The sequence below is a fragment of the Numenius arquata genome, chromosome 5 (genome assembly GCF_964106895.1).
Source record: "Numenius arquata chromosome 5, bNumArq3.hap1.1, whole genome shotgun sequence".
Lineage (NCBI taxonomy): Eukaryota > Metazoa > Chordata > Aves > Charadriiformes > Scolopacidae > Numenius > Numenius arquata.
In genome coordinates, this window is record NC_133580.1 from 14048096 (window position 1) to 14074123 (window position 26028).

The 26028-nt window shown below is 41.0% G+C and overlaps 1 protein-coding gene across 1 annotated transcript; it reads right to left on the bottom strand.

Moving 5' to 3' along the window:
- Nucleotides 1-402: 402 nt before the first annotated feature.
- ATP7A (ATPase copper transporting alpha) lies at nucleotides 403-25512 on the bottom strand. Its single transcript, XM_074148055.1, has 23 exons — nucleotides 25431-25512; nucleotides 20011-20147; nucleotides 16436-16925; nucleotides 14971-15705; nucleotides 12930-13136; nucleotides 11769-11932; nucleotides 11075-11236; nucleotides 10396-10472; nucleotides 9979-10204; nucleotides 9333-9566; nucleotides 8938-9029; nucleotides 8393-8520; nucleotides 8076-8230; nucleotides 7631-7765; nucleotides 6796-6990; nucleotides 6408-6590; nucleotides 5886-6099; nucleotides 5079-5225; nucleotides 4473-4615; nucleotides 3271-3474; nucleotides 2553-2670; nucleotides 1957-2059; nucleotides 403-1101 (listed from the first exon to the last, which is right to left on the bottom strand). The coding sequence occupies exons 2-23, from the start codon at nucleotides 20116-20118 to the stop codon at nucleotides 825-827; spliced, it is 4497 nt and encodes a 1498-aa protein (XP_074004156.1). The 5' UTR covers nucleotides 20119-20147; nucleotides 25431-25512; the 3' UTR covers nucleotides 403-824.
- Nucleotides 25513-26028: the final 516 nt, after the last annotated feature.

Here is a 26028-nt window from a genome sequence, read left to right on the forward strand (position 1 = left end):
CCTTCTTAAAAGCTAAACATTTTGGCTAACACCACATCACATTCATATCGTACTCAGATGTCGCAGGAGTTCTTGGGAATGTGCAAACCTCCCAACCCATTCAAGCAGACAATCACCGTAGCAGGAGTGTTCCGGGGCACGGATGGAGAGAGTTAAACGCGGGTAATGCTGTTAGAAAGCAAACCCAAAACCTCCCATTCCTGCCTCACAGGAATCCAGATGACAAATGGTGAGATGATTTGAAGTCAGGAGTGTGAAGAGCTGGAACCAGATGTTTGTAAGAAGAAAAGGCATTTGAGAGGAACCATTTCTGGTAGAAGGCAGGCACAGGCCATGGCAACAAGAGGGTCCTGGAAGTTTTGAAGTAAGGCACGTCTATCTGCACAGAACCCTCAGTGTTTTGCAGATGCAGTAATTTATTATGTTTTAAACACAGTACTAACTTTGACTATGCACAAAGTAGCCTATTATTAAGGCTGGGAAATAGGTTTCTGGTTCCTTAGCTTCCTTAATCATATTTTGACATTTTGCCAAAAAGAATGCTACACTACAAGTTTCATGGAATGGTGACACAGCCCTGTTTGCAAGTGTTAACAGCCCCTGCACTGGTTTTTTTTTGGTAAGTCTAGTTCTAAAAAAGAAAAAGACAACCCTGGAAAGTCACTGCAAAAACTAACTTTCTACATTAAAGAAGAAATACATCTGAAAAGAACTCCAGAAACGATCAGTACATGCACAGACTTCTAGACAGCTGGTTTGGTTGTTTTGTCATTTTGCTTCAGGGTTGGTTTTTTTGCTTGGCCGGGGTGTGAGGGACGCGTCTTTCATAATGCTGTGTCATCATCTTCTCCAAAATCTCCCACCAAAAGCGAATGCTTATCTGGTTCGTTAAGAACGATGCTGTTCACTGAACGCTTGTCTGAAAAAAGGGAATTTATAGAGGCTCTACTGTAGTTGATGATTCGATCCATTAAGCTCAGTTTAGGAGAGCCTGTCCCAGTCTCATCAATTCCAATGTGGACACTGATTTCTGATGGGCTCTTGTGCCTCATTTGGCCACGGGCCCGGAACTCAAGTTTCTCAGCACTTGGTTTCTGGTACCTAAGGAAAAAAAAAAAAAAAAAAAACAACAGATGACAATGCATCTCGGGTTGAAGTAAAGTACACTAAAATACAGAAAGAAACTAGCCTATGTGCTATGATCATGCACAACCCAGAGACATTTATAATTTGATCAATGATACGGTGATGAAAGTTTCAGATTTTGCAAAGCTACTATGCAACCAGAAACTAATTCAGTGCTTTTTGGCCAGGATGCAGAAGAACAGGTAGGAGCTGACCTGCCTCACTCGTCATAACTGCTTTGGTGGTGCTGAGCATCCCCAACACACACTGGCAAAATGTACCAACTAAGAGTGGACCGCTCCATTCATTTACCAAATCTTTTACTCTCCTTCTTCTGAAGCCTCGTGTGTGAGCTAAATAGCAAGAGGTATCATTCCCACGGCAGTGCTACACTGCTCCTGCCTGCGGGGTGAGGAACGAGAACGCAACGACAAATGCAGCAGCAAAACGCAGTTCACTTACTGCAACGATCCTCAGTGTCAGTGTGGTGTTCACAGCCACATTGTCTCAGAACCCAGCATGTCCTGACAAGACTCCTCACAAATAGACAAAGGAATTTTCCATTCTGAACCCACTTCTGACTTGAACATTTCTCTTCACATCAGAAATGACGTGTTTTGGTTTTTTTTAAACACTACTGTCTGAAGCACTTTGCACCAACTGATTCCTCGAGCAAGAACAAAACTAACTCCTGCTGAACACAGACCTGCCCGAACTGTTCTTCAAAAACCTTTGAAATCTGTCATAGTCCCACACTTACCTTCTGTCACTCAAAGCAAAAGACCTCAGCTTCAAACCTAAATTACAAACTACAAAGTTGTTTATACTCACATCTTTAACAGCAAAGAAGAAAGCACAACGGAAACAGAGGAGGCGGCCATTGCTGCAGATCCCATCCAGGGCTGCAAAACCAAACCAATGGGCAGGAAGACACCTAGAAAAAGAAAATAGCAATAAGTTCAGAGCAGCAGCACATTAACACATACAAGTAAAATTAGACAGTCCACGTGAAATTGCATTTCAGTATGTTAATAAATAGGATTTTAGTGCTAAATGACAAATATTTAATATATAAATTTGTGTTCTATCTCAGCTAGAACCTACACGTGAATACAGCTGGATGCGTTACTTGGGCACTCTGAAATTCAGAGGTAGGCATGTCTTGCCCGCCTTGCAGTAAACTGCTTGTTCACAGAATCAGGCTCATTCAATAAACCTTTTATCTTAGAAGTTATTTTCATGTGCTTAGCAAATCCATAATAGCCATCATGTGGGAAGAGGACAGCTGACAAATACACCTCTGCAACATTCCCAGGCAGAGACAGTCAGAAATAAAGAAAACGGACACTGTTACACACAACAGCAAATCACTGCAATCCTCTGCTCACCGAGCACAACCTCATTACTGCAGGGAAACATTCACATACCTGCAGCTATGGGAACTCCAATGAGATTATAAATTAGAGCAAAGACAAAGTTGATCCGTATCCTTTTCACGGTTTTCCTTGATAAATCTATACTTGCTACCACATCCATCAAGTCATCCTGCAAGTTAATACGTTTATTGGAGAAGTCAAAGAGAGGAAAAAAAAGCATACACGTAGCATCATCATACCCCTAATTTAAAGCTAACTGCTGTACACTGGATGTAACACACTACATGCAGTACGTATGCTGTAGGCTGCTCTGGTTTGTCTGCCTAGAGCCCATACAATCAGCGCCAATCTTATTCCAGACGTCATCGTAATCCAAAGGATATATAGAGCACACCACAGGACAGCTCTGGACACTGACCACAGCTTCTGTCAAGGTGGCATTGATGTGTAAGAAGTGACTATAACCTTGGAGGGACTGTGGTATGTTACCGGAATATAATTTATGTTTGCTAAAGTCAGGTCACTTTTTCCTCCTTTGCCCACTCTCAAACTTGCATTATCCCAAAATCTGTAGTACCCAGAAAATGGGGAAGTTTTCTTCATAGGATAATTACCACCACAGTAAACAAACCCGACAAAGACAATTCTTTGCTCCAGTTCTCCTGGCTTATGAAGGCTGTACACCTCAGCGGTGCTCCGAATCATTCAAGACATCCTGGGCCTTCTAAACCCCCTTACATCATTTTAATGAAGCACTCTTATTTCTTACCTTAATTAGAACCACATCAGCTGCCTCAATGGCTACATCAGTACCCGTGCCAATAGCAATTCCCACATTGGCCATGGCAAGAGCTGGGGAGTCATTGATACCATCTCCAACCATGGCCACCCGTTTCCCTTCGTCTTGTAATTGTTTCACTTTGGCTACTTTGTGGGAGGGAAGAACCTCTGCGAACACTTTGGTGATGCCAACCTAAAGAGAGAGAAGCACAAAACTGCCTTGCAGGTTTTCTACCAGCTATCAAAACTTCTGCCTCTAATAATGGGACTAGGAAGGTTGAAACCCGTGTTATCACTCATGAACTAAAAGACCAAACCCAGCTAAATGACCAAACCACATACCTCCGAATTCAAAGTTGATGCTGTTTCCATTCAAAACGGCTTCTTCAATTCTCCCCTTACTCAGAATTTGTTTACATTACCATTTTTCACAATAAACCAGTTTTACACTGGCCACAAGCAATATCAACATGATACAGCACGCCTCTTCTATGTGGGTTGTAGAAAGCTTCAAACCCAAACACATGTATGTCCTGGTTTGAGCAACACAAGACTAATTTATCTCCTAATGGTTGGGAAAACTGCACTTTTAGAAGACTCTAGTGTCTGCATTTCGGAAAATATTTACTTCATGGCCAGCCAGACTACGTGGCATTCAAGGTCTTGGTGTTTTCAAGCCTTGCCAGGTGCAGGGATGAGGAGGAGTGAGGCCTGGACACTTGGTGCAGGCTGGCCAACATGATTATTTCATACCATGAACGTCACATCCAATATAGATTAGAAAGTTTGCTGAGGAATTCTCTCTCTCCCTTGATGGCTGCCATCCTGAGGACTCCTTGGCCCGGTGCTGGACCCCTGAGCCCTTCCCTTCCTCCCAAAGCTGCAGCGCTCGCAGTGTCTGACATTTGCTGTCCCCTGCTGGGAACGCACAGCTTCCTGCTGATGGAACGGGCTAAGTGTAATCTCTGTATATTTTATACTGGTACTGGGATCAATACAGGTTCTTTACTATTATTGTTAATTATTTAGTCTCATCCCGTTAAATCTATTTATATTTCAACCCTCAAGTTTCCTTCTTTTCCCTGATTCCCCTTCCCGGGTGGGGAGGGGTCATCGGGTGATAGAATAATTGTCAGAACAACAATAAATTGTTGTGGGTTCCTCAAACCACAACAACATGTAACAGCTTACCTGAGAGGCAATAGATCTTGCTGTTTTGCTGTTGTCACCAGTCATTAGGACAACTTCTAATCCCATACCCTTCAAAGTGTGGACTGCCAGCTCAGCTTCTGGTTTCACAGTATCAGCAATAGCTATCAAGCCACAAAGCACTCCTAAAAGAACAGAAAGAAAGAATGTATTTGGAATAAAGATCTTCATTGCTTTAGGAAGAAAACATAATATTTTTTTTTTTTCCCCCCAGTAAGACCAATTCCAGAAACAGTAATATTGACAGTAAAAAGCAGAATGAGATAGATATCAGGGTAGTAACGTTTAAGGCAATACAAAGCATGGACTGTCCAACAACAACAACAACATCCTTTCTTCCTTTGCTCTCTTTGAAGTCTTTGCATTATGGCCAACTCACCTGTCAACTAAAACAAGGCAGGAAGACGTCTCTCTCATATGAAAGCGTTATCAAACTAGTTAATGATCTCTTTTCATCCTATTATTCTGCTTCAGGTATTAACTGTTATGACATTATTACTTGTTGCTTTCTGTTTAAATAGTGACAAATCAACCTCTGAATAAAAAAAAAAAAAGAAAAAAAAAAAAAAGAGACATCACTGAACTTACCATCAACAGCTGCTAAAACCGCTGTGCGACCTCTCCGCTCATGTTCCATCATGGCTTTATCAACTTCATTTGTAACAAGGAGGCCATTTCTATTCATCCACTCCCGGTTCCCAATGAGAACAGAGTATTTCTGAGAAGTCAGAGTAGCTGAAGGAAGAAAATACAATTCTGCCATCATGCGGATAACCAGGAAGGTTCCCTCCAGCTAATCCTATCCAGGTTCTCCCAGGATGCGCAGAAACATCATTACAGAGAATCCAAAAAGCAAGAAAGTCTTTCTCAATATTTTCTGCCCCACCAATTATTTCACATGTTCTTGACAAGACAGACACTAATATTTCTTCAGCAACGGGTAGCTACCACATCACTGGACCAAGAATCACAGGTCAAAAGACAGCAAAGGACCAAGTCCCTTTCTCAGTGCTTCTAATTTATATGTAACAGCCCAATATAGTTCTACGTTTTAACAATGAGCTGTTCTTGATTGAAAACCAGTCAGTTGTGCAACTATACATAGTTTTGGCTAGCAAATGATAACTTGGGATGAAGCAAAGTAAGAAGAGAGCTGAAAGAGAATTCCTATGTGATTTTCCAGCCCCATATTCAACACATAACTTTGAACTGCATTTAATCAAAATGTCCCGAGTGATGTGTGAGCATTAAATAAACTGATGACCAACTATTTCAGGTGTGCCTTGAAGCAAGCCCAGTTCTCCAGGGCAGAAAAAAGTGACCTCGTTCTTAAGGATCCTAAAGATACAACAGCAAAAATTATCCATTTTATTCTGTAAACCAGAATTAGCTTACTTGGCAGTTCAGCATCAATAATCAAAGCAGGCTGCACTGATTCGTCTGTATTTTCCTCAATCTTCACAAGTGTCACATTTTTAATATTGTTTTCTTCAACCATGAGATTTGTCCTGTAGAGTAATGCTTCAATATTGGTGACTTTACAACTAATGCCGCAGCCTGGAACCACCTGAAAATCTGTACACGTCCCAAGGGTTTCCGAGTCCAGTTCCTAAAGAAAAAAGGACGCAAACTGAGAAAATTTTGGAATGTATAAAGGCATGCCGCATTTACAAACCCCACAAAATAAAGTGCAGTCAAACTAACTCTAGTAGAGCAGAGGAACATTCAGCCAATCATCAAAACATTAAGTATCCAGCGCATCTCATATGGCATCAAGTGATTTACGTGGCTCCGCAATTTTCAGCTTTCCTAACTGAATACATCAATTACTTTCTAAATAACTATTCATACATATTAAGTGCTGCAAGAGAGTTCTTCTGTAACACAAACTACTCCTTTCCTGTATAAATAACTTACCTTTTTGCAGTATTTTGTTATTGCTACTCCTAGAGGATGCTCGCTATTACTCTCTGCAGTCCCCACTATGGCCAGCATTTTATGATGTGGTAGCTGGTTACCCTCCACTAGAAACTTCACCTGTGTCACTTCTGGAGTCCCGTGAGTAATAGTTCCTGTCTTGTCAAATACAACCACCTTCACCTGCAGCAAAACAGGAAGACTTCATTCAACCAACAAAGCTTTAAAGTATAGCTTCCTCAGAAAACCATCCAATTTAACCAAACTTACTACCGTGTACTGACCATACATCACTGACGTGCATGTAACCATCTGCTCAGGCAGCAACTGGCAAAATGCCACCGAACCAGCCGTTAAAGCTCGTGTCACAATAACCCACATCTTTTACCTTATGTGCCATCTCCAGCGGCTCTCCCCCTTTGATCAGGATGCCATTCTGAGCTCCTACCCCAGTACCAACCATCACAGCTGTCGGGGTGGCTAATCCCAGAGAGCAGGGACAGGCAATGCACAGGACTGTGATGGAGGCTTGGAAAGCAAAGCGGATTATCACCTCAGCTGCAGAAATGCTCTTATTGTAACCCTGGGGACAGAAGTTTATTTTAGTAATAGAAGAAGTTGAACAGTAGAAAATGTATTCAACTGCACCTTGCCTTTGTTGTTAAAAAAAAAATAAATCAGCAAATAGATAAGCTAAAGTATTAAACGCTAAAGCACAGGCAAATTACACAAAGCTAAGATCAATGACTAATTAATGACTAAATTCTGTTCTATACCACATATGCCTGCGATCTGCTTTATTTATAGGACATTTTCCTAAATAAGGTACCACACAGTATAACAACTCCTTTATGTTTTCCTTTATAACAAAACTAGAACTGGAGCTTGTGACCCAAAGGACTTCTTTTCCGCACAGAGGAGGAATGGAAACTGGGAGATTTTGATGTTTAATATTTACTTTTTTAATTAACTTTTTTTTTAATACTAACTTCAGGAGTTGATTAATTACTGCAGATTCTCTTTAAGTATAAATGTAGCAGTGATAGAGCGTAAAAAAATAAAATATGAAAAATAAAATACTACTACTGCTGCTGCTAATATAATATCTATAATCAGAAACAGCCTGCAAGGATAATTCAGAAAGGGAACCACTGCAGTCCAATAGACTTGTAGGCTAACTATTTTTTAAATATTTCAGAAGGTGTTTAAGACGACTTACTTACCAGAAAGTATTTCTCTACTATTTCAAAATCCACAAATCCAATTATAATCCAGGCAAAAAGTGTAACCACAGAGACAGCCACAATAGAAGGAACGAAGTAGCCACTAAGTTTGTCTGCAAATTGCTGGATAGGAGCCTAGGACGGAGAAACGCACGTCAGCTCCAGGAACATTGTGCTTACTCTCCTTTACGCCTTCAGACATAGATATAATCACAGCTTCTGTTTGCCACACACTTGGCATACCACACTTTATAATTACATATTTACTTAAGACGATGATGAGACTTGGAACACTAGACTATATCAAAGTCCTTATTCAGCAAGACACTTCATTATGCAACTGCAATTGAAATCTATACAATCTTAACCGCTCTTCAACTGATTTGGTATGCTGAAGCCTAAACGATAAAACAGAACTCATATGCTTAATTTGATAACGCTCTACCTTTGAGGTCTGGGCCTCCTCCACAAGTTTAACAATCTGGGAAAGAGTTGTATCAGCTCCAACATGGGTTGCTGAAATCAGTAGTGACCCATTCTGATTAATAGAACCTGCAATAACTGTATTGCCAGGTTTTTTAGTCACGGGCATCGCTTCACCTGAGGAAAGGTCAACAACAGATACTAAGTTTATTTTTCAGCAATATTATAATAACTCCTAACATGCAATCAGAAGAGCAAGGAGAACATCAGCTTCAACTTCCCTCCTTCGTATACGTTTAAAGAAAAACATTTTTACACTTGCAAAAAGCAAACGCTTACCTGTAATAAGAGATTCGTCTACCATAGAGTGTCCCTCAATAACACGACCATCCACTGGGAATTTGCCTCCTGGGATCACTTTGACAATGTCACCTCGTTGAACCAGTTCGACATCAACTTGCTCTTCACTACAATGATGTATAGTGTTTTAATAAGAGATTGTTAACTGAAGTTACCCAGGCAAAAGGAGTTGTCACTATACACAAAGCATAACCCCACTGGTTGACACTGTTAACGTATACAAAAAATGTCACAAGAAAGGCTATTTTAAAGAGCGCTAGGATTATTTTATCATAATTTTATTTACTTTCCAGTTGAGAAAATCCACTAATTTTCTTATCACAGCAAAGATTAGCAAGATTCCAATAAAACAAATCAGAGCAGTGTTATTTTTTTCTGCATTTTAACATTTATATCTGGCAAATCTGCCAGGAAATCTGAAATTATTTGCTTCATAGTTCTACAGAATGGTAACATTTTTTCTGTGAATTAAGCACATTAACAACAAAAAATGAACAGAAAAAGCAAATGACAAAGCAAGATACCTTAAAAGAACGTTATCAGGGCCCAAGGTAACAATAGTAGCTTCAGTAGCTTGTAATGAAATTAGTCTTGCCAGTGCTTCTGATGTTTTACCCTAGAATAATAATTTTCATATTTTTCTGACTATGCTATTGAAAAAGATTGCTGGGTAAATGACAACTACGTATGTTGCAATTTACCCTATTAAGAAAATACTTTCTGCAAACAGACTTATATTAAGTCATTTCATATTTTTACTAGTGCAGTTACTGAAGATGATTTTACAACAAAGAACATTAAAAGAACCTAAACAAAGCTTTTTAATGGGATTTCTTTTTGTGTTAAAGGTACACAACATTCCAAAATGATTCTTAGTGTCCTGCAGCTTGTAGATATCACGGGTTTTTATTTTCCTTACCTTTGCAACATGCTCTAGCCACCGGCCCAAGGAGATGAACACAAACAGCATAGGAGGTGTGTCAAAGAATGTCACAGGGTTTACTTTTGCTTTCTCAGCCATTGCAACCAGGAGAATAACGAAGGAGTAGGCAAACGCAATAGTGGTCGCCAGAACAATGAGCACGTCCATATTTGCAGTTTTGTGCTTCAGGGCTTTGTATGCCTGGATATAGAAGTGCCAGCCTCCAAACATCTGTAACGAGAGCACAGTCTATTTTATACACACATTCCTAACACACAGCAGCAGCGTTTCCAAAGGAGAGGGAGACACCCATTTTATTTGTGTTCTTTGCCTTCTCCATCTCTTCCCAAACAAAATCCCAGCTCTAGCTGAGAGCTAGGATCTCTGCCACAGTACTTGCAGGTCTTCTCTCCTCCATGGAGTCCCACCAGGTCCTCCCCATGCCCACCAGTGCAGCGAGGCACCTCTACACTGCCTGGCCTGCCCGTGACCACGGATTTTGGCAAGAGCAGCAGCACACAACCACCTCAAAAGCATTTTGTATCAGCACAATTACAGTCACTTTTCAACTTTAATTTCTTCATCGCCTTCCGTTTTGAGTGCTTAAGCCAAAGCAACAAGGAGTTGTCATATTCCCACTTACCTGTACAGGCACACAGAGTAAAAACGACAGAAAATTCATAACGGACAATCCTGGTAGGAGCTGGTATTCCAGGACCATAGAGGAGTGAAGGGCCTGCATTTCCTCATTGCTCATGTTGTGATGCGCGTGAGCATCTGCAAGCTGACTGTCCATAACCATCATGTAAATCATCAGCCCCATGACAGGAATACAGAAAACGAGACTCACAACAAAAGACCTTTTCCACCTTGGATTTAAAAAAAAAAAAATAAATAAAAAATTTTGTTTTGCAGTCAAGTACTAGCTAGGACATTTTAGCTAGCAAGTCTACAGAATCACAAAAAAACCCCAAAACACAAACAACAAAAAAGCTCTACTCTTGACAAAAAAGAAGACTCAAAGATGTTATAGTATCTGAATATGTTCAGGAATACTTACTGCCTTATTTCCTGTTTGTGATCTAGATGACTAGCAGATCTATCTTTTTTGACTAACGAAGTGGTGAAACCTAAATCCTAAGGAAAAAAGTGTAATAATAAAAAAGAAAACAGTCAATTTTTAAAGGCACTTTGTGCCATATAAAGTTATTGCCAGATGGTGCCAGCCTTACAGTTCATTTACTTTATTAACATTTCTGATATGATTGTTACTAATTTTTAGAATTTTTAGAAAAGCAGGTTGATTTCCACATCAGATTTTCTAGAACATTAAAATGCGATTCTAAAATGTGGTTTTCCGAAAATGGTTATTCCTGAATTCCAGAAGTAGAGAAATCGAGGGAGAAAGCCAAGAAACTTATTTCACCTCTCTCCTGGTACAGTACTCATGGATGGGCTTTATTTTTCTGCAACCCTACAGCTGGTATCTTCAACTCTACCACAGCCTGGCTTTCCTAGTATTTCTGTTAAAAAACTTAGGCAAAGTCATAATAGAGCATTGCTTCTGTGCCAGAGCACACATATTAGCTGCAGAAAACTGCACTAAGACGACAGTAAATGAAAGAAAAGAGACAGATTTTTTTTTTTTTTTTGCCTTTAATAGTCTTCCTTTCTCTTCTGTATGTAACTCTTCAAAGGACACTGGATATTTTATGAGACTGTGTCTTCACGAAACTTACCTTTACCACTTGTATAACATCTCGAGGACCTATAATCTCAGGATCATATTTAATATGTGCTTTGTTGGTTGCAAGAGCTACCGAGCAGTATAAAACACCATTGGTCTTCATGAGGGTGGATTCTATTTTGTGTACACAAGAAGCACATGTCATTCCTCTCACCTGTAAAATAAAGGTTCCTTCCTGTTATCAAAACCACAGGTTACTCAGTAAATGCATCTTAAAAAGTAGGAAAAGAAAAACTGCTCATGACTATCCTGAATTACTTATTGCATATTTCTGGGGCTTGAAGGAGTGAGATGGAGCTCTCTAGTTAAGGATGAGAGCAATACAGAGGAAACAGAGCACAGAGACAAGGTAAAGCTCTGCTGGCTCTTCAAGCTCAGAGCTGGGCTACACTGAGCTAGACTCAGCTACAAAAAAGAAAAAAAAACACAAACGTAATTCCTGCAATAGGCAGAGTAATCAAAAAACCACAGGACTGTATCTCCAATGTCAGTGTAGCGGTGAGCCAGCACTGTCTGCAGGACAAGGTATAGTTTGTGATATGTAACTGACGTACTCTTATATTTTATTTTTTGTAAATTAAGCTCTATTATATGATTTACACTTTAGGAAGTGGACGCTTACACAAACACACCCAATAGATAAAAGTAAGAAAGACCAAGGTGATTGGTCTTAATTACTAGCTTACAACAAGTTCCAGAATTCCATCTCCTTCACCACAGTTTTCCATCACGGTAGCTCCAAATCCCAGTTCCCGTATGAGCTCTGCAATAGCTGAAGGGTGTATGACAGCAGGATTATACCTCACTTCTGCCTTTCCTGCCATTAGGGCCACAAGTATCGAATGTATTCCTAGGAAACAGAATGTGGGAATGGTAGATCATGTTTAAGAAAAACATGGTAGTATCATGGCACAACAGCAATTTACTGAGGCAAGCTACCATATTGCAGGTACACACAAAGAAAAACACCATCGTTTTTGGAAGATACATCAACAAAGCTACAAAAGCACCACAGTGTAGGTGTGACAGACCAAAGCATTACTCCACAAGAGTTGCATGTTTTTAAACAGTCTAATTACAAACATTTAATCTATGCTATATGAAAAGACAATCTATTTTTACTTAAAAGAAGTTCTTCTAAAACACAGTTTGCATATTTTTCTGATCTGCATTTACCATTTCTAAAAGCCTCTTCTTTAAGACAGAACATGTATGAGAAAGGGCGGATCTAAAACTGCGCAATCCTGCTGTACGCTAAGTGAAAAGGATTTAGATTTATCCATTTTTTAAGATGAAAAAAAATTAAATTCCAGGTTAACTTGGGACACATCCATCTTCATTACAATAATTAAACACAGTCTACATTAATGACTTCATTACATCACAGTCATGCGACTATTTATTTCTGCAAATATAATCATCACATTGACAGAAGATGGACATAGTTGTCCTGACTCGCAGAGCTAAAATTAACTCGTGTCTCTTTAATCTGTATTAATACTGTCCCTTTCTAATACAACCTCCCTGCCTTGAGGCTGCAGACCTGGGCATGTCCCTCCAGTAGAAAAGATCTGGTTTAGCTTCAAAAGGGTCCGTATTTGATGCCTATATTCTCTTTGGAGTACGCCAACTCCTGCCCTGCGGCGGCAGTCTCCAGCCAGCACGGCCACACAGCAGCAGGAAGGACATTGCTTTCACCCTGTGAACCACCAGCAAGCAGCCTGTGTTCTCACCCACGAAACGCACCAGCAAAGGTACTTCTCCTAACAACCCACACATTAAAAATGCTGCGCAAAAGCTAGATGGGTTCTCTGAAAGACACGCTTAGCAACTGACGTGTATCTTACCGTCTTCTCTTCTCAAGTTTCTCTCAATGTTGGCTACACATGAAGCGCATGTCATTCCTGTGACCTGGACATAGCACTTCGATATAGTCTTTGTCTCTTGTCTAGCAAGGTAGGTTGGGGACACCTTGGAGGACGGCTCAGTTTTGTGAGATTCCAGTTGCACTTCGGGTGAGGGCTGAGCTATTGCCACAAGGTGTTCTGCCTGTGCTGGAAAGGAGAGTGCAATTCACCACATTACCAATAGCCATTGCAACGAGGTATGAGCTGGTGCTACACCAGCCATAAATACATGCTGCGGTAAATTTAGACCAAAAAATGGTAATTGAACATGCCTTGTCAATCAATCAGATTAATCCATCTGTCTGTCAATTAAGAGTAAGCAAAAGAAAACAGGACAAAGGGTTGGGCCACTGATTAACTTATAGACTGTTTTGTTACTGTTTTTCCTTTTGCCCTCCCTCACTGTATTTGTCTCTTCTGTTGCACATCTTTTGTCCTCTTCTGTAGGCTGTTAAGTTCAACCTCTGCATTGCAACCTTAATTTAAGACACAATTTTGTTGACTTCACCTGGAGCACAACACTGAATTTGTAAGCAGTGCACGTTTCGTAAGCAAAGTCAGTGTTTTTAACCTTAGAGACGGGCTTTCAGACTACAGAGAACTGCATCTTACAGCAATTCAGGAGATGCTATGTTTATGCAGGAGCAGTATGAAAGGAATTAAGTGGGAGCACCTGACCTCTTCTTCAGTTATTGCCATAAAATAGTTCACGTACTGTATTTCTCAAAATTTAATCTTACTGAATCAAGAAATGGAGCTTCCCTGTCCCCTCAGGAAGCCTTTCTTCCTATTCATATTCGTCTCTATTCTCACCGTAAGTCTTCTGTGTTCTACTATCTAGCCATCTGCTCCCACTGTGCAATTACTTTTAGGGTGCCAGACATCACAGTAAGCATCTGTACTCATTTTGGCTGGGACAGGGTGAAATATCTTCATAGTAGCTCATAGAGTGCTGTCTTTTGGATCTGTGACCAAACAGTGATGGGAATACACCGATGTTTTCGCTATTGCTGAGCAGGGCTTACACAGAGTCAAGGCCTTTTCTGCTCCTCACACCACCCCAACAGCAAGTGGGCTGGGAGGGCACAGAGGGCCAGGGGGGCCACAAGGAGCTGGGAAGGGACACAACTGGGAGAAGTGACCCCAACTGTTCAAAGGGATATTCCACACCATGTGACGTCAAGCTCTGATAAAACTGAGGGAAGGAGGAGGAAACGAGGATGTTCAGAGTGACGGCATTTGTCTTCCCAAGTAACTATTATGCATGATGAAACCTTGCTTTCTTGCAGATGGCTAAACATCTGCCTGCCAAGGGGAAGTTTAATTTTCAATGGGAATTAATTCCTTGCTTTGCTTGCACGCGCAACTTTTGCTTTACCTGTTAAACTATCAATCCACTCAATCTACAAGTTTTTGCTCTTTTACCCTTCTCTTCCCCATCCCACCAAGGGGGAGTGAGTGAGTGGCAGGGTGGTGTGCAGCTGCCTACCAGGGTTCTCTCACAACAGCATCATTTTAACCTCCTCAGTGACAGCCACACTCTTCAGATTCTTGTCACTCCTCAGTCACGCCTCAGTCTGGTTAAATATCCCTTCACTAGTTACTCCACAGGAGCCAAGTCTTTGATAATTTGCTATTAAAGAAACTTCAGCACAGCAATCCGTAATAGTCTTCGCAGCTAGCAAAGCTCTGATTCCATATTCATGCCATGAATGTTATACAGTAGCAAACTAGAGCACCATTCGAACATCAGTATTTATCTGATGTATTTATACCTGCAGATATCTCAATCACTTTTAATAAATCTGATGTATTAAAAGAAGGGTACGTGCATTTAATTATTTCATTGACAATGAAGATATAAAGCTTCTCTTGGCAAGCACAAAGTATACATCAACTGCCAAATTTCATCTTGGGTGGTACCAAATCCTAAACAGAACTGCACAATCCTTTTAAATTTAGAAGTTTAGTATGTCATTACCTGATAAAGATGCATCAAATCCCATATCCTCTATTGAGGATCGCAGGTCTTCTGGGCACGTTTGCAGAGGGTCATATTCAATAGTCCCATTACGATTTGAGAGAGAGACATGAATAGATTTTACACCTGCCTTTTGGGATATGACTCCCTCAATGGACTGCACACAAGAGTTGCAAGTCATTCCTTCAATATTTATCACAACAACTTGAGTAAGCGGCTGGCTGGTGTCCTTCAAAGCTGGATGAGGAGACTTCAGCGGAGACGCCAGAGTGGGGAAAAGCACTACATTTTCATATTTGTCAGGAAGGCTGACTTTAAATCTCTCTGGAGACACTTCCTCTATGGCTTTTCTCAGTAGCTCTATGCTAATTAAGTTTGGGTTATAGTTTATAATAGCAGATTTCTTCTCTAATGAAACAACTATACTTGTTACTGATGGGAGTGCTGATATGGTACTCTGAATATTGAGGACGCAGGAACTGCAGTGCATGCCATCAATTCTGAAGACAACTGTCTTTGTATCATTCACATTGGAGATTTCTTTCAGTGCTGTCTCAGAGCCCTTGGTCTGAGGATTCCTCAGCCTTTCCAGGTCAATGGTGCTGAGCTTGAGGGGTTTAGGATGCTTTTTGAAAGATGCTGTGAAACCTGCAACTTCAATTTGATGTTTTATTTCTTCTGCTGTAATTAGATGAGGCTGGTAGACAACAACAGCTTCCTGATTGTCCAGGGACACTGAAAATTAATCAATAAAAATAAGTGTGGATTACTGCCCTAAGCATGAGCAGCACATTGCCCCAAGAGCATTTGTCAAAGCTTTCCAAGAATGCTTTAAATGCTCAGAGATGTAACTGCAATGGAAAGGAGATTTAATTGGTTTGGTAAATATCACACAATTTAGTTCTTCAAACATTTTTCGTCTAGCACTACAATTTTTGACTCCTCCTTTCCTCAACTTTTTGCTCTTTCCCCAGGACTTTCACAAATAGTATTACTATTTCTTACTAAATTTATCCTTTTATCAGGGGACTGTGGCAATATGTTTATGCCAAAGCTATTTATACCAATAATTTGCCTTTTAGATACAATCACATATATGCCAATATTACTTTTTAATTGAACAAAATAGAAACCAATATAAATTTACAGTTAAAAAAAAGAGAGACATCTGGTATTAGAGATTTCTCTAACCAGCAATAAAATTACAGAACACGACTACTCCAGGCTCCCTACCACAATCCAAAGCAACCACTGAATACTGTCACAGATGTAACAGCAACAGCCTCACCACAATTTGGGCCCTGTTTTTCACTTCTAGTCCAAATTAAACACTAAGTAAATACCTGGTACCAGAAGAGCAAGTGTCACACTAAAATATCTAATCTAAATCCAAGATATCTCCACAACGCCATCACAGAACAGCTTGGTCAACTTCAATTTATATAAAAGTACACTAAGGTTTTACCTTTAATCCGCTGAATCCCTTGCAATTTGCCAATCCTGCCCTCAATGGTGCTGGTGCAGGAATGACAGGTCATCCCCTCTACCTTCAGGCGCAGCACAACGCTACTTGCTTGAGACCAGCTGGAATCTTCACAAGTTCCAGGCGTTACCTCTGGTGCAGAGATATTTAAATCTACTCCAGGGACCATTTGGATGATCTGCTTGCCATTTATAATGGAAGAAATGAAAGTCACCACTGCAGTTTTTTGATCGGAGGACATTTTAACATCCATGATACCTTTGCTCTTTAGTAGCATATTGCAAATCTGTTTAGACGTTAGAGCTGACTGAGTAGGAATAGTAAGAAAAATAGTGTCAGGTAAAACAGGTTGTGGGTTTGCATCAGCTAAGGTAGCTTCAAATCCCATGTCGTATATTGCTTCCTGCAGTGTTGCTGGAGTCTGCAGTTTTGAGTCATAAATGATGACTGCATTCTTATCCTCTAGAGACACCTTGCAAGGAAAAAAGAAAAAACAATTTAGCAAACTGCAGTATTAAGAGATGAGAACTAATATCCTGCATGAGACTTGAAATAGCTTTTACTTGTATGTATGCTTGTCCAGTAGAATTCTATCACTACTCACCTTGAAGAGCAAAGCCATACCTATAGCCACCATAAAGTACCTTCTGCTCATCTGTGCAAGAACATGGCTAGAAAGAACAGATTATTCCCCACCCCCCCCCGCAGTTTCAGAATCCTTTACAAGTCTGTCTGGCCACTTAGACTTACGACACCCAGACAGCACCAACGCATCTCATGAAACTTCCAGAGCCAAACTCTCTTGAATTAGGACGACTAACCCAATTCAATCCCAAAAACAAAACAGCCCACAGAAAAAATTCTAATCACAGGTACAATTTTCAGTTAGTAGTAATTACCCTCGGGCTACAAGGACACAAGAACACACTCTTTGAAAAAACCCACAGATTTAAGCAGCAGTGAAAGGACTCCAGTATTTCTAGGCATCTTGGGCACAGGCTGTAAGCTTGCTATGAGCAGTAAAGGACATCAGACCTCTCAGAACAAAATTCAGTTTCGAAATTTGATATATGACAAACATTAAAGAAGCTGGTTTTCCTCTCTCTGTACATTTTGGTGATCCAGAGATACCCTGATTTGGTACTAACCTTTCACATCAGATGGTACAAATACCCTAAATGTAATTTACTCCCAACTGATGATATATCAAATGTAATTATTGCAGTTTCCAAAATGGAAAACCAATGCCTGCCAGAGGCTCAACACATTATCATTCAATTCTATCTTTCCTCTGGGCAAAGGTATAACCTAAAGGCCACAGTCATGATTAAATTAGACCAGTTAAATCATTTTACGGACCACCTTTCTTCATTTCTGTCCCAATTATGGGCCTTAGCAGATCTAGCAACATGGACATTTATTGGTTTCATTGTAGTTGGAGGCAAAATAACCAAAATGCAGCTCTGTGTGTTCGTATTAGCCATCTAACATTCATCCCCTTGCTGACCTAATTCATAATCACTAAACAAAACCTTGTTTTGTTATTCTCGGAGATTCTTCTGAAACAAATGATCTAGCTAAATTGAAGTTCTGATGATGTAATGAGAATAATTACTAAATATGACCTCTTAAAGTTTCTTATAGTCCTGTTCTACTCAGACTAAGTTTTTGTAATATATTTTCTTGCCAAAAGTAGTTTTAGAAATAGTATTCAGCTTTGGGATAAGGTATTTACCTTAAACCTAAATACAAAACTCTTAGTACTGTCCTTTTAAATACCTGTTTCATTCCTTATGCAAAAGGCATTATGGGATGCACATTGTCTTCAACCAAGTTAAAGTATGAATCTTTCCTCCTATCTCAAGTCACCTGTATATTCTCAGAAATTAGGTGAAACAATGAAAAAGCAAGGTTGACAAGATTAAATTTTTAGCTCGAATAAGGGAGAAAAGGAGGCTTCTGAAGCCAGATTATTTGGGGGTGTTATTTTCCAGGTTGCTTTTAGCCTTCATTTGACTTGATGCTTGCAGACACCTCCTGATTTACCTGATCATACCATGTCACAGATGTTAACAGCGGTATCCCTATTTCTAAACCACTCTGTTTAGTGGTCCAAGGTTCTGGTGTCAGAGCACAGCCTCCTGTGATGTTACAGCTCCACGAAAGTTGAAGGAAGATGAAATATTATGTGTCTCGTAAATATTGCTGTCATTCACCAGCATCTCAGTGCGTGTACATGAACGCCTGCTGCAGGCAAAAGGAAACTGTACCAACTAGTGCATCATTTACCTCCGTACAGAACAGTGCACCGCAATTGCGGAATCATTTAGGTTGGAAAAACACCTTTAAGACGATTGAGTCCAACCATATGAGCCCTTCAAAGTCAGCTAGAGGTAACAATCACATGCCTGCCAAATTAAGACAGCGTATCCTGTTCTGGGAAGGAAAGTGTTCAACCTAAGATGTATCCACTAACATAGAAATTATCTTTTGATGAAACCAGGAAAATATTATTTTCTTTAGAGTGAAATCAATCACTACAGAATGTTACAGCATGATTTCAGATCCTAGATGCCGAGTAATTAAACTTCAAAATTTTCTGTTGCTGCTATTGTTGGGACTGTTCTTTCTAGCACAAGTTAGGTCATAAGACTAATAGGAATCTCCCAGCTTTTAACTTGTTTCCAAACTCCTGTAAAATGATGTATTGTGTAGGAATAATCAACTCACCCTGGAATACTCTACAGTCCAATATTTTGCCCACGATAGAAAAAATACTGACAAAATATTGGTATCTCCTCTGAGCTAAGAAAAAAAAAGTTAAAATCACGTCAGATCAAGGAAGCCTGGATTAAGGGCAAATGGAGTAGTTCTGTTAATAGTTCAAGAATACAGTTCTGCTGCTCATTCTCTCACTTCCTCTTGGACAGTAAAAAATAAAGGAAGCTTCTAATTCTTCCAAGAGATAACAAGACTTTCCTTTGTCCCCTGGATTCCCTGCTACTCTTAGTTCATGAACCACAACAAAACAGCATTATTTTTCATGGTGAGTCAACTACCACATGATTAACAGGGCACCTCAAGCCCACAAATGCTTTTGAACCTGTGCAAAGGACCTCATCATTGGTTTGAAAGAAAAGGCCTGGAGGCTTCTGAGCAAATACTGGCATTTATTCAACAAAAGCGACAAGGACAGATTGCTTTTTTCACCACTGTAAATTCTAGGACTTTTGCTTTACCTTATTTAAAAGTTTCCTGTTCTTGCGCCGCGCCCCCCCCCCCGCCTTTTTTCTCATTAGTTCACAATGCTGAATTAATTGTAAAGCAGAAAATTATTTAAGAGTAACAAACAGATAATGACTTAGCTCCCACTGCAATGAAGTAACCGCTTGTTTTTCTCTTATACCAGAAATACACAAACGCACTTCCAACATCAGCTTCCCATGAAACATACAGAATATACTCTTTCCACATATTTTCCTCCCTTGGTGCATCCTTTATCACGGTTTCACATATAAGAACAAAGCTTTGTAAGAACTAGCGATAGCGTTACTTACTTCAATGTTATGGATACCGTTCATCTGCCCGACATGCTGTTCGATGGTTTGAACACAGGAATTGCACGTCATCCCCTCCACACCAATGACTATGGATTTTGCCTCCATTGTGAAATTCTATTCAAGTCTTCTCATTGCTGTTGGCCAAAAACAATTAAGACATTTGTTTTCAAATCCTTTCACAAAGACTTAAATCAAAACAGACAGTTAACAGATGATGTACTTGGCCGCGTGTAACTCTAGCAGATGTCAAAATCTGAGCAAAGCTGAACAGGAAGGAGAACTTTAGCTATTTATTCCTATGAATTTTCAAAAAGGGAAAGTGTTCAGAGATTTATTATTTGATTTGTGTTACAATGGAGATCACGTAATTGCATGCAGCAAGCTGTGATTCACTGGTGTGTGAGATGAAACTACGTGGAGAAGCAAGTGGGAAAGAAAGACACTAGGTCTTAGAATACTAGAACAATAAAAGACAGCAGGTAAGTCACAGCGGCACAGGTGATGATCCTGTTTTCCCACATTTACACCTCATATATTATCCTACGCTGGCAAAAACAAGTGATACTGAAATTAGCCCTAGGAAGCAAATCAAGCGTTTTTCCACATCTCATTTAGGAAAGCCTAATATCTGCTCCTCTGAAGATTACCATTATTATTTTTGCTCATAAAAAAAGTCCAGAAAAAAAGTGATTGAACCCAAATCAAACTAATTTGTAGGACTTCTTTGGTTCAATGCATAAACTGTTAAGTAGCAGAGGGGAAAAGAGGGCAAAATAAGTGATTTCCAGATATTTTTTTAACCTTCTGAAAATTCACATTATTTTTTCCAATGACAGAAAGGTCAGTGACCAGGAAAATGATCACAGCCAAATGCTTAATCTTTGGCTGCAGTGGAGGCAACAGCAAATTTTGATGATTAACCTTACAACTAAAGTTAAACATGCGTGTAACTTGTTTTTTTTTTTTTTTTTTTTTACCCTGGGGACCTAACTGGGAAAACTAAATTACTTTAAGTATTAACAACGTTTAATAACATTAATTTGCTTGCTCCTTGGTGACATTTCAGAACTCTTCCCTGTTACAGAAGGTCTGAAAGTTTCTGGTTTCGCTTTGAGACGTGCCACAAAGCGTGCAAGAATACAAGGATGTTTCATCATAGAAACCCCACTCTGATGCTTAAAACTAAATGCTGAAGCTGAATGAACAAGAAGTAAAGACAGTATAAAACTCTGAATTAGTGAAACTTCCAATAGATGAAAAACATATTTTTCCTTTAACTGCATTTCGTGTGAAGATCCAGGAACACATCACAAATTTCTGTCAGCCACTAGCTTGTGGGAGAATTTAACTATCATTTCTAGGTCAAAAAAGAAAAAAAAAAAAAAAGTTTAACTATGTAAACAATATGGAAGATAGTCTGAGAAGTTGATTTTAAATATGCTATAGTCAGTAGAAAACAGTGACAGTAACTCATCCCTGCTAAGAACAGAAAAAAGACAAGTCTACCCCAAGAGTTATTACAGATCTCACTTCTCGCCTATTCTTACAAGATCTGAGTTATTAGAATCACACACACAAGTATTTGTATGTAAATATTCACACATTACAGAAACATAAAACTGTCACCTGACACACAAGAGAATTACAAAATAGCAGAAGAGTATATTTTAAGCAAACTACACACGGCAGGTCCCTTCTCGGGCTCATCTGCACACTCAGAGGTACAAGATATCTTTCAGAAACACTATAAAGCTACCCAATAAAATGCATGCTTTCGTGTCATCATATTGAAATATGATCCTTACTGACTACCTTAGCTCTTCCCCAAGGAATGCTCAGTCCACAGAGAGCAAATAAAGACACAATTGTTAACTCCACAGTCAGGAGCAATGAATACTCCCACGAGGCCGAGTACAGATAAAGTTTTGAAAAGTACTTGACTTACACAGCCCGACACATCCAACTAACTGAACAGACACACAATAGTGTATCACAGGCAGAGTCAACCCCTCCTCCGGTAAGGTTTGGATAGAAGTGAATTTACAAGAATTTCAGGTACATGATGAACTTGATGTGGATCATGTTGTTTTAGAGAACAATAATGGTTTTATTCTTAACCAATGCATTGCTCCATCTATAAAACACCTTCATCAACAATTTGTAAATAATTTTAGGATTTGACGATGCAAACAAATGGCAGCCCTCCCCCATCTATCTGACAGCTATGTATTTAGAATACAAGAAACCAAAAGGCTTCAATCCAACTACTGCTGTTTTGGAATATCACCTTAGAAAGCGCCCTGGCTTTGAACAAACTTTGTAAAAGCTTACTGTATTCCCTACTATACTATTTACTGCTTCATACCTTTGGAAACTCCCATTTTCTATTCTCTTTCATTACCTTCACCTGTGTTTTGCAGTACACAAGCCAGTAGTACTTCCTTGTTTGTATATTAAGACCATCAATGAAGTAGCAGAGCCATTGAAATGATCTGGCTCTGCAATAGCGAGAGCCAAGCACGGCGGGCTATGTGTGATGGAGCAACGCTCCGTGGCCCAACAGGAGGCATACAAAGGATAATTAAAACCAAAACGATGTCTGAGGATAGTCATAAGTCCTTGTATGTTTTTATCCAGTACTATTTTAGGCTTAATGCTTGTGTTGCCTGTGTGCAAGTTCAAATCCAAACACTTCATTTTCTTGAAGAAAGTCAACTCGTGTTTCTATTAAGTGAATGAAACATGTTGTCAACAGTAATTGCTTCTGATGGAAAGGAAAATTAACCAGTGGTCAGGCACAAGGTGACTGAGAAACTCAGATTCATCTCTCTGAACCATTTCTTTTTGATGTGCTTATAGTAGTCTTTGCAAGTAAAATATCTGAAGCAAGATAAGGATTGATAAGTTGTTCACAACCTCACACTAGCAAAAAAAAAAAAAAAAAAAAAGGAAAAAGAAAATATGAGCAGTGTGAGCAGAGTTAACACACTGGTAAAAACCCAGACTCTCACCTTACCCCCTAAAAACACTTTTGTGCTTCTAGTATCCGAGCTAAGCCAGGCATCACAGCGTGACAAAGCCCCACGCACCACAAACACGCTTTGTGCCTGTTCTAAGACCAGAAGGATGCTCAACTGGGAAGCTCACAGTGTTTCTGGCTGAGTGCACGACTTCAGTTTTCACCAAAGTTTTCTATATATAATTATCTTGAATTGCCCAGAGAAGTTGTGGATGCCCCATCCCTGGAGGTGTTCCAGGCCAGGCTGGATGGGGCTTTGAGCAACCTGCTCTAGTGGAGGTGTCCCTGCCCAGGGCAGGGGGGTTGGAACTCCACGATCTTTAAGGTCCCTTCCAACTCTAACCATTCTATGATTCTATGAATTTACAGCTGCTAAAACTCAGAGGTCAAAGCTAGGCAAAAAAATCACACAAATGCCAGAAACAGGATCTGTCAGATTTAACTACAGCCATTGGACTTTAATAAATTTCTAAATGGCTGAGTCCTACTTAATAGCTTGCTTTATTTACGGCAGCAGAAAGATAAGTTATGAATTATATTAAATGGAAAAAAGGTACCTGTCCTAAAACTCTGCAAAGACATACGAAAAAGAGCAAAGGACAGCATGAAAGGACAAAGCAGTATCATTTCACCCTTGGGCTTACGGAAGTGTTGGAGAATGGGTTACAGGAGATCTGCTCCAATACAAAGGAACAAGGTTTTATTACGCTCATTGACAAACAGTTACATTTGCAAGTATGACTAGACATATGAGGCTTAATTACTGAGGGAAAAACTGCACATCTATAATAAATACCTGTCACAGACAGCTGTATGATATTCTAAGTAGGTTGTAATTCATGTTGCTCAAGATTTTAACAAGTCTTGCTTGGTCAGCAGACTACGGAAACTGCTCTGAGGGACTTGATTTCTATACAAGCTGGGTGGGGAAAAAAAAAGTACACCTTGAAACCATTCTACTTCACTTCTAACGAGAGTTCTATAATACTTGAAACAAATTTTTAGCAAATCCTTTTACTTGTTTGCGTCCTTCCACTACCTCTCCGAGTCTGATTTCTGGAGAACGTGAATGTACCCCTGAAATAATCATAGCAAATATTAGGACAGAATATAACTTATAAACCCATGTTATATGAGCATACTAAGGCCAACTGGGGCTCCTCATTCTTGAGTTTAGCCTCAAAATACAGGGCAGGACACTGTGGAATACATTATACAAGTGAGTAAGAAAAATAAAACGGTGAATGACATGTAACGCTAGCTTTTACTTTCCCAGTCTGCCACTTGGGAAAGACAAAAAAGAATCAGGTCTTTTCTCTACAATAAAATACACTATAGTTATCAATTTCTAATCAAATAGTTTGTGCTCACGCAGCACATTGTAATACATACAACTAACTTCCACATTACCAAACAGAAAAATTATTCCTTGGTCTATTTACATCCACAAATACAATTCAACAAGTATTTAAGTACAGAAATGCAATCTTTGGTGACTGTATAAAAGATTTTAAAGAACTTTTCACTAATAACAATTACATGCAATTTCCAGAACATGCCTACAGAGAAGCAATAGTTAAGCTGGGCTTGCTCTTGCTCATTTTAGTGTTTCAGAGGTACAAGTTAAGCAGCTCGGATTAGGGAAAAGAAAAAAAGGGGGGGGGGGGGGGGAGCCTTGGGGAAGAGGCTCAGTGACTTGTGCATTCAAATCGGTCACAAGCCTCTCTCTGAGGATCGCCAGCGGCAGAAGGGGTACCTTCTCAGGTCGCCCAGTGAGCGCACACTTACCGTAGACCAGGAAGCAAGCAAGGAGCCCCCTCTGGGGTGCGGGTGCCCCCTGACACCACAGCCTATGGTGCTCCCCCTCGGCAGCCCGGCGCTGCCCGGCCCGCGGGCGCTGGCTGCATCCCACGGAAGCCACAGGCGCCCTGATGTGACTCCCGCACCGCCGTTTGCCGAGCGCTGGAAAAAATCCCGAAAGCGGGAGCAGTTTGCACAGGGAGGCGGCCGAGCAGGAAATACCGTGCCGGCTTCGGTCGGTCGGTCGGTCCGCTGCCGAAACGCCGAGTCACCCCCTGCTCGCCCCCCGGAGCCCACGCCACCCCCCACGGGACGCGCCACACGCCACGGTTCCCCTGGGAGCCGGAGGGGCCTCGCCACCCTCCCTCGCCCCTCCGCAGCGGGGTGCGGGGACACCCGAGCCCGAGTCCAAGCTGTTCGTTTCGGGCCCGGACCCCCCGCGGGGCGCTAAGGGGTGGGCCGCTCCCCCATCGCACCTCAGGCGGCGGGACTCGCCCCCCACCGCGCCAGAGAGGACACGTAGCGGAGCAAACCCCCTCCCCGTAGCCGCCCCCCTCCCTTCCCGGGACGCGGTGATACCGGCCCGGGCCGCACTCACCGGGGGCTACGGGCGGCTCCAGCGGCCTCTCCCCGCTCCGGGGCGGCGCCTGGCACTTTGCCCCATGCGACCGGGCGGCCCCGCCCCGCCCCGCCGGGAGCGCGCCGTCACGTGACCGGAGCCCGCCTCTCCCCGCCCGCTCACGTGACAGGAGCGGGGCGGCGCCGCAGGGCACGTGACGGCGGCCGGACGAAACGAAAATTAAATAGGAAAGTCACGTTTCGGTCAACGTCAGTCCTGGGTCGCGCGGGGACAGCGCCTGCCGCAAGGAGAGGCTCGGCAACTCACTTCAGCCGGGAAACTTCCCGACTCTCACGGGCCCCAGAGAAGCAACTTATTTGCAGCGATTCCAGAGGTAAAAATACTGCAAAAAGAAAATAATGGGATCTCAACGGAAAACACAAACTTTGCGGTTAGCCATGAGCTGTGCGGTGGGAACGCAGGGGAGGTTCATTTAAGCACACACATCAGGCTGAACGGACGACGATACAATGTTCTGGGTCTGTCCATTATACACCCTCACAGGAACAACCGGGACCACCGACAATAGGATTTCATTGGTTTTAGTTTTTACACTATTTCTTACACTTCAGCAGAC

Excerpts from the sequence above, each read along its gene's own strand:
- ATP7A (XM_074148055.1), bottom strand. The coding sequence starts at position 20,118 with ATGGAGGCAAAATCCATAGTCATTGGTGTGGAGGGGATGACGTGCAAT. Across the intron at positions 16,926-20,010 it reads ACGGTATCCATAACATTGAA|GTGTCTCTAGAGGATAAGAA; the intron begins GTAAGTAACGCT and ends TTTCCTTGCAAG. Across the intron at positions 11,933-12,929 it reads AAACTTGAGAAGAGAAGACG|GAATACATTCGATACTTGTG; the intron begins GTAAGATACACG and ends TCTGTTTCCTAG.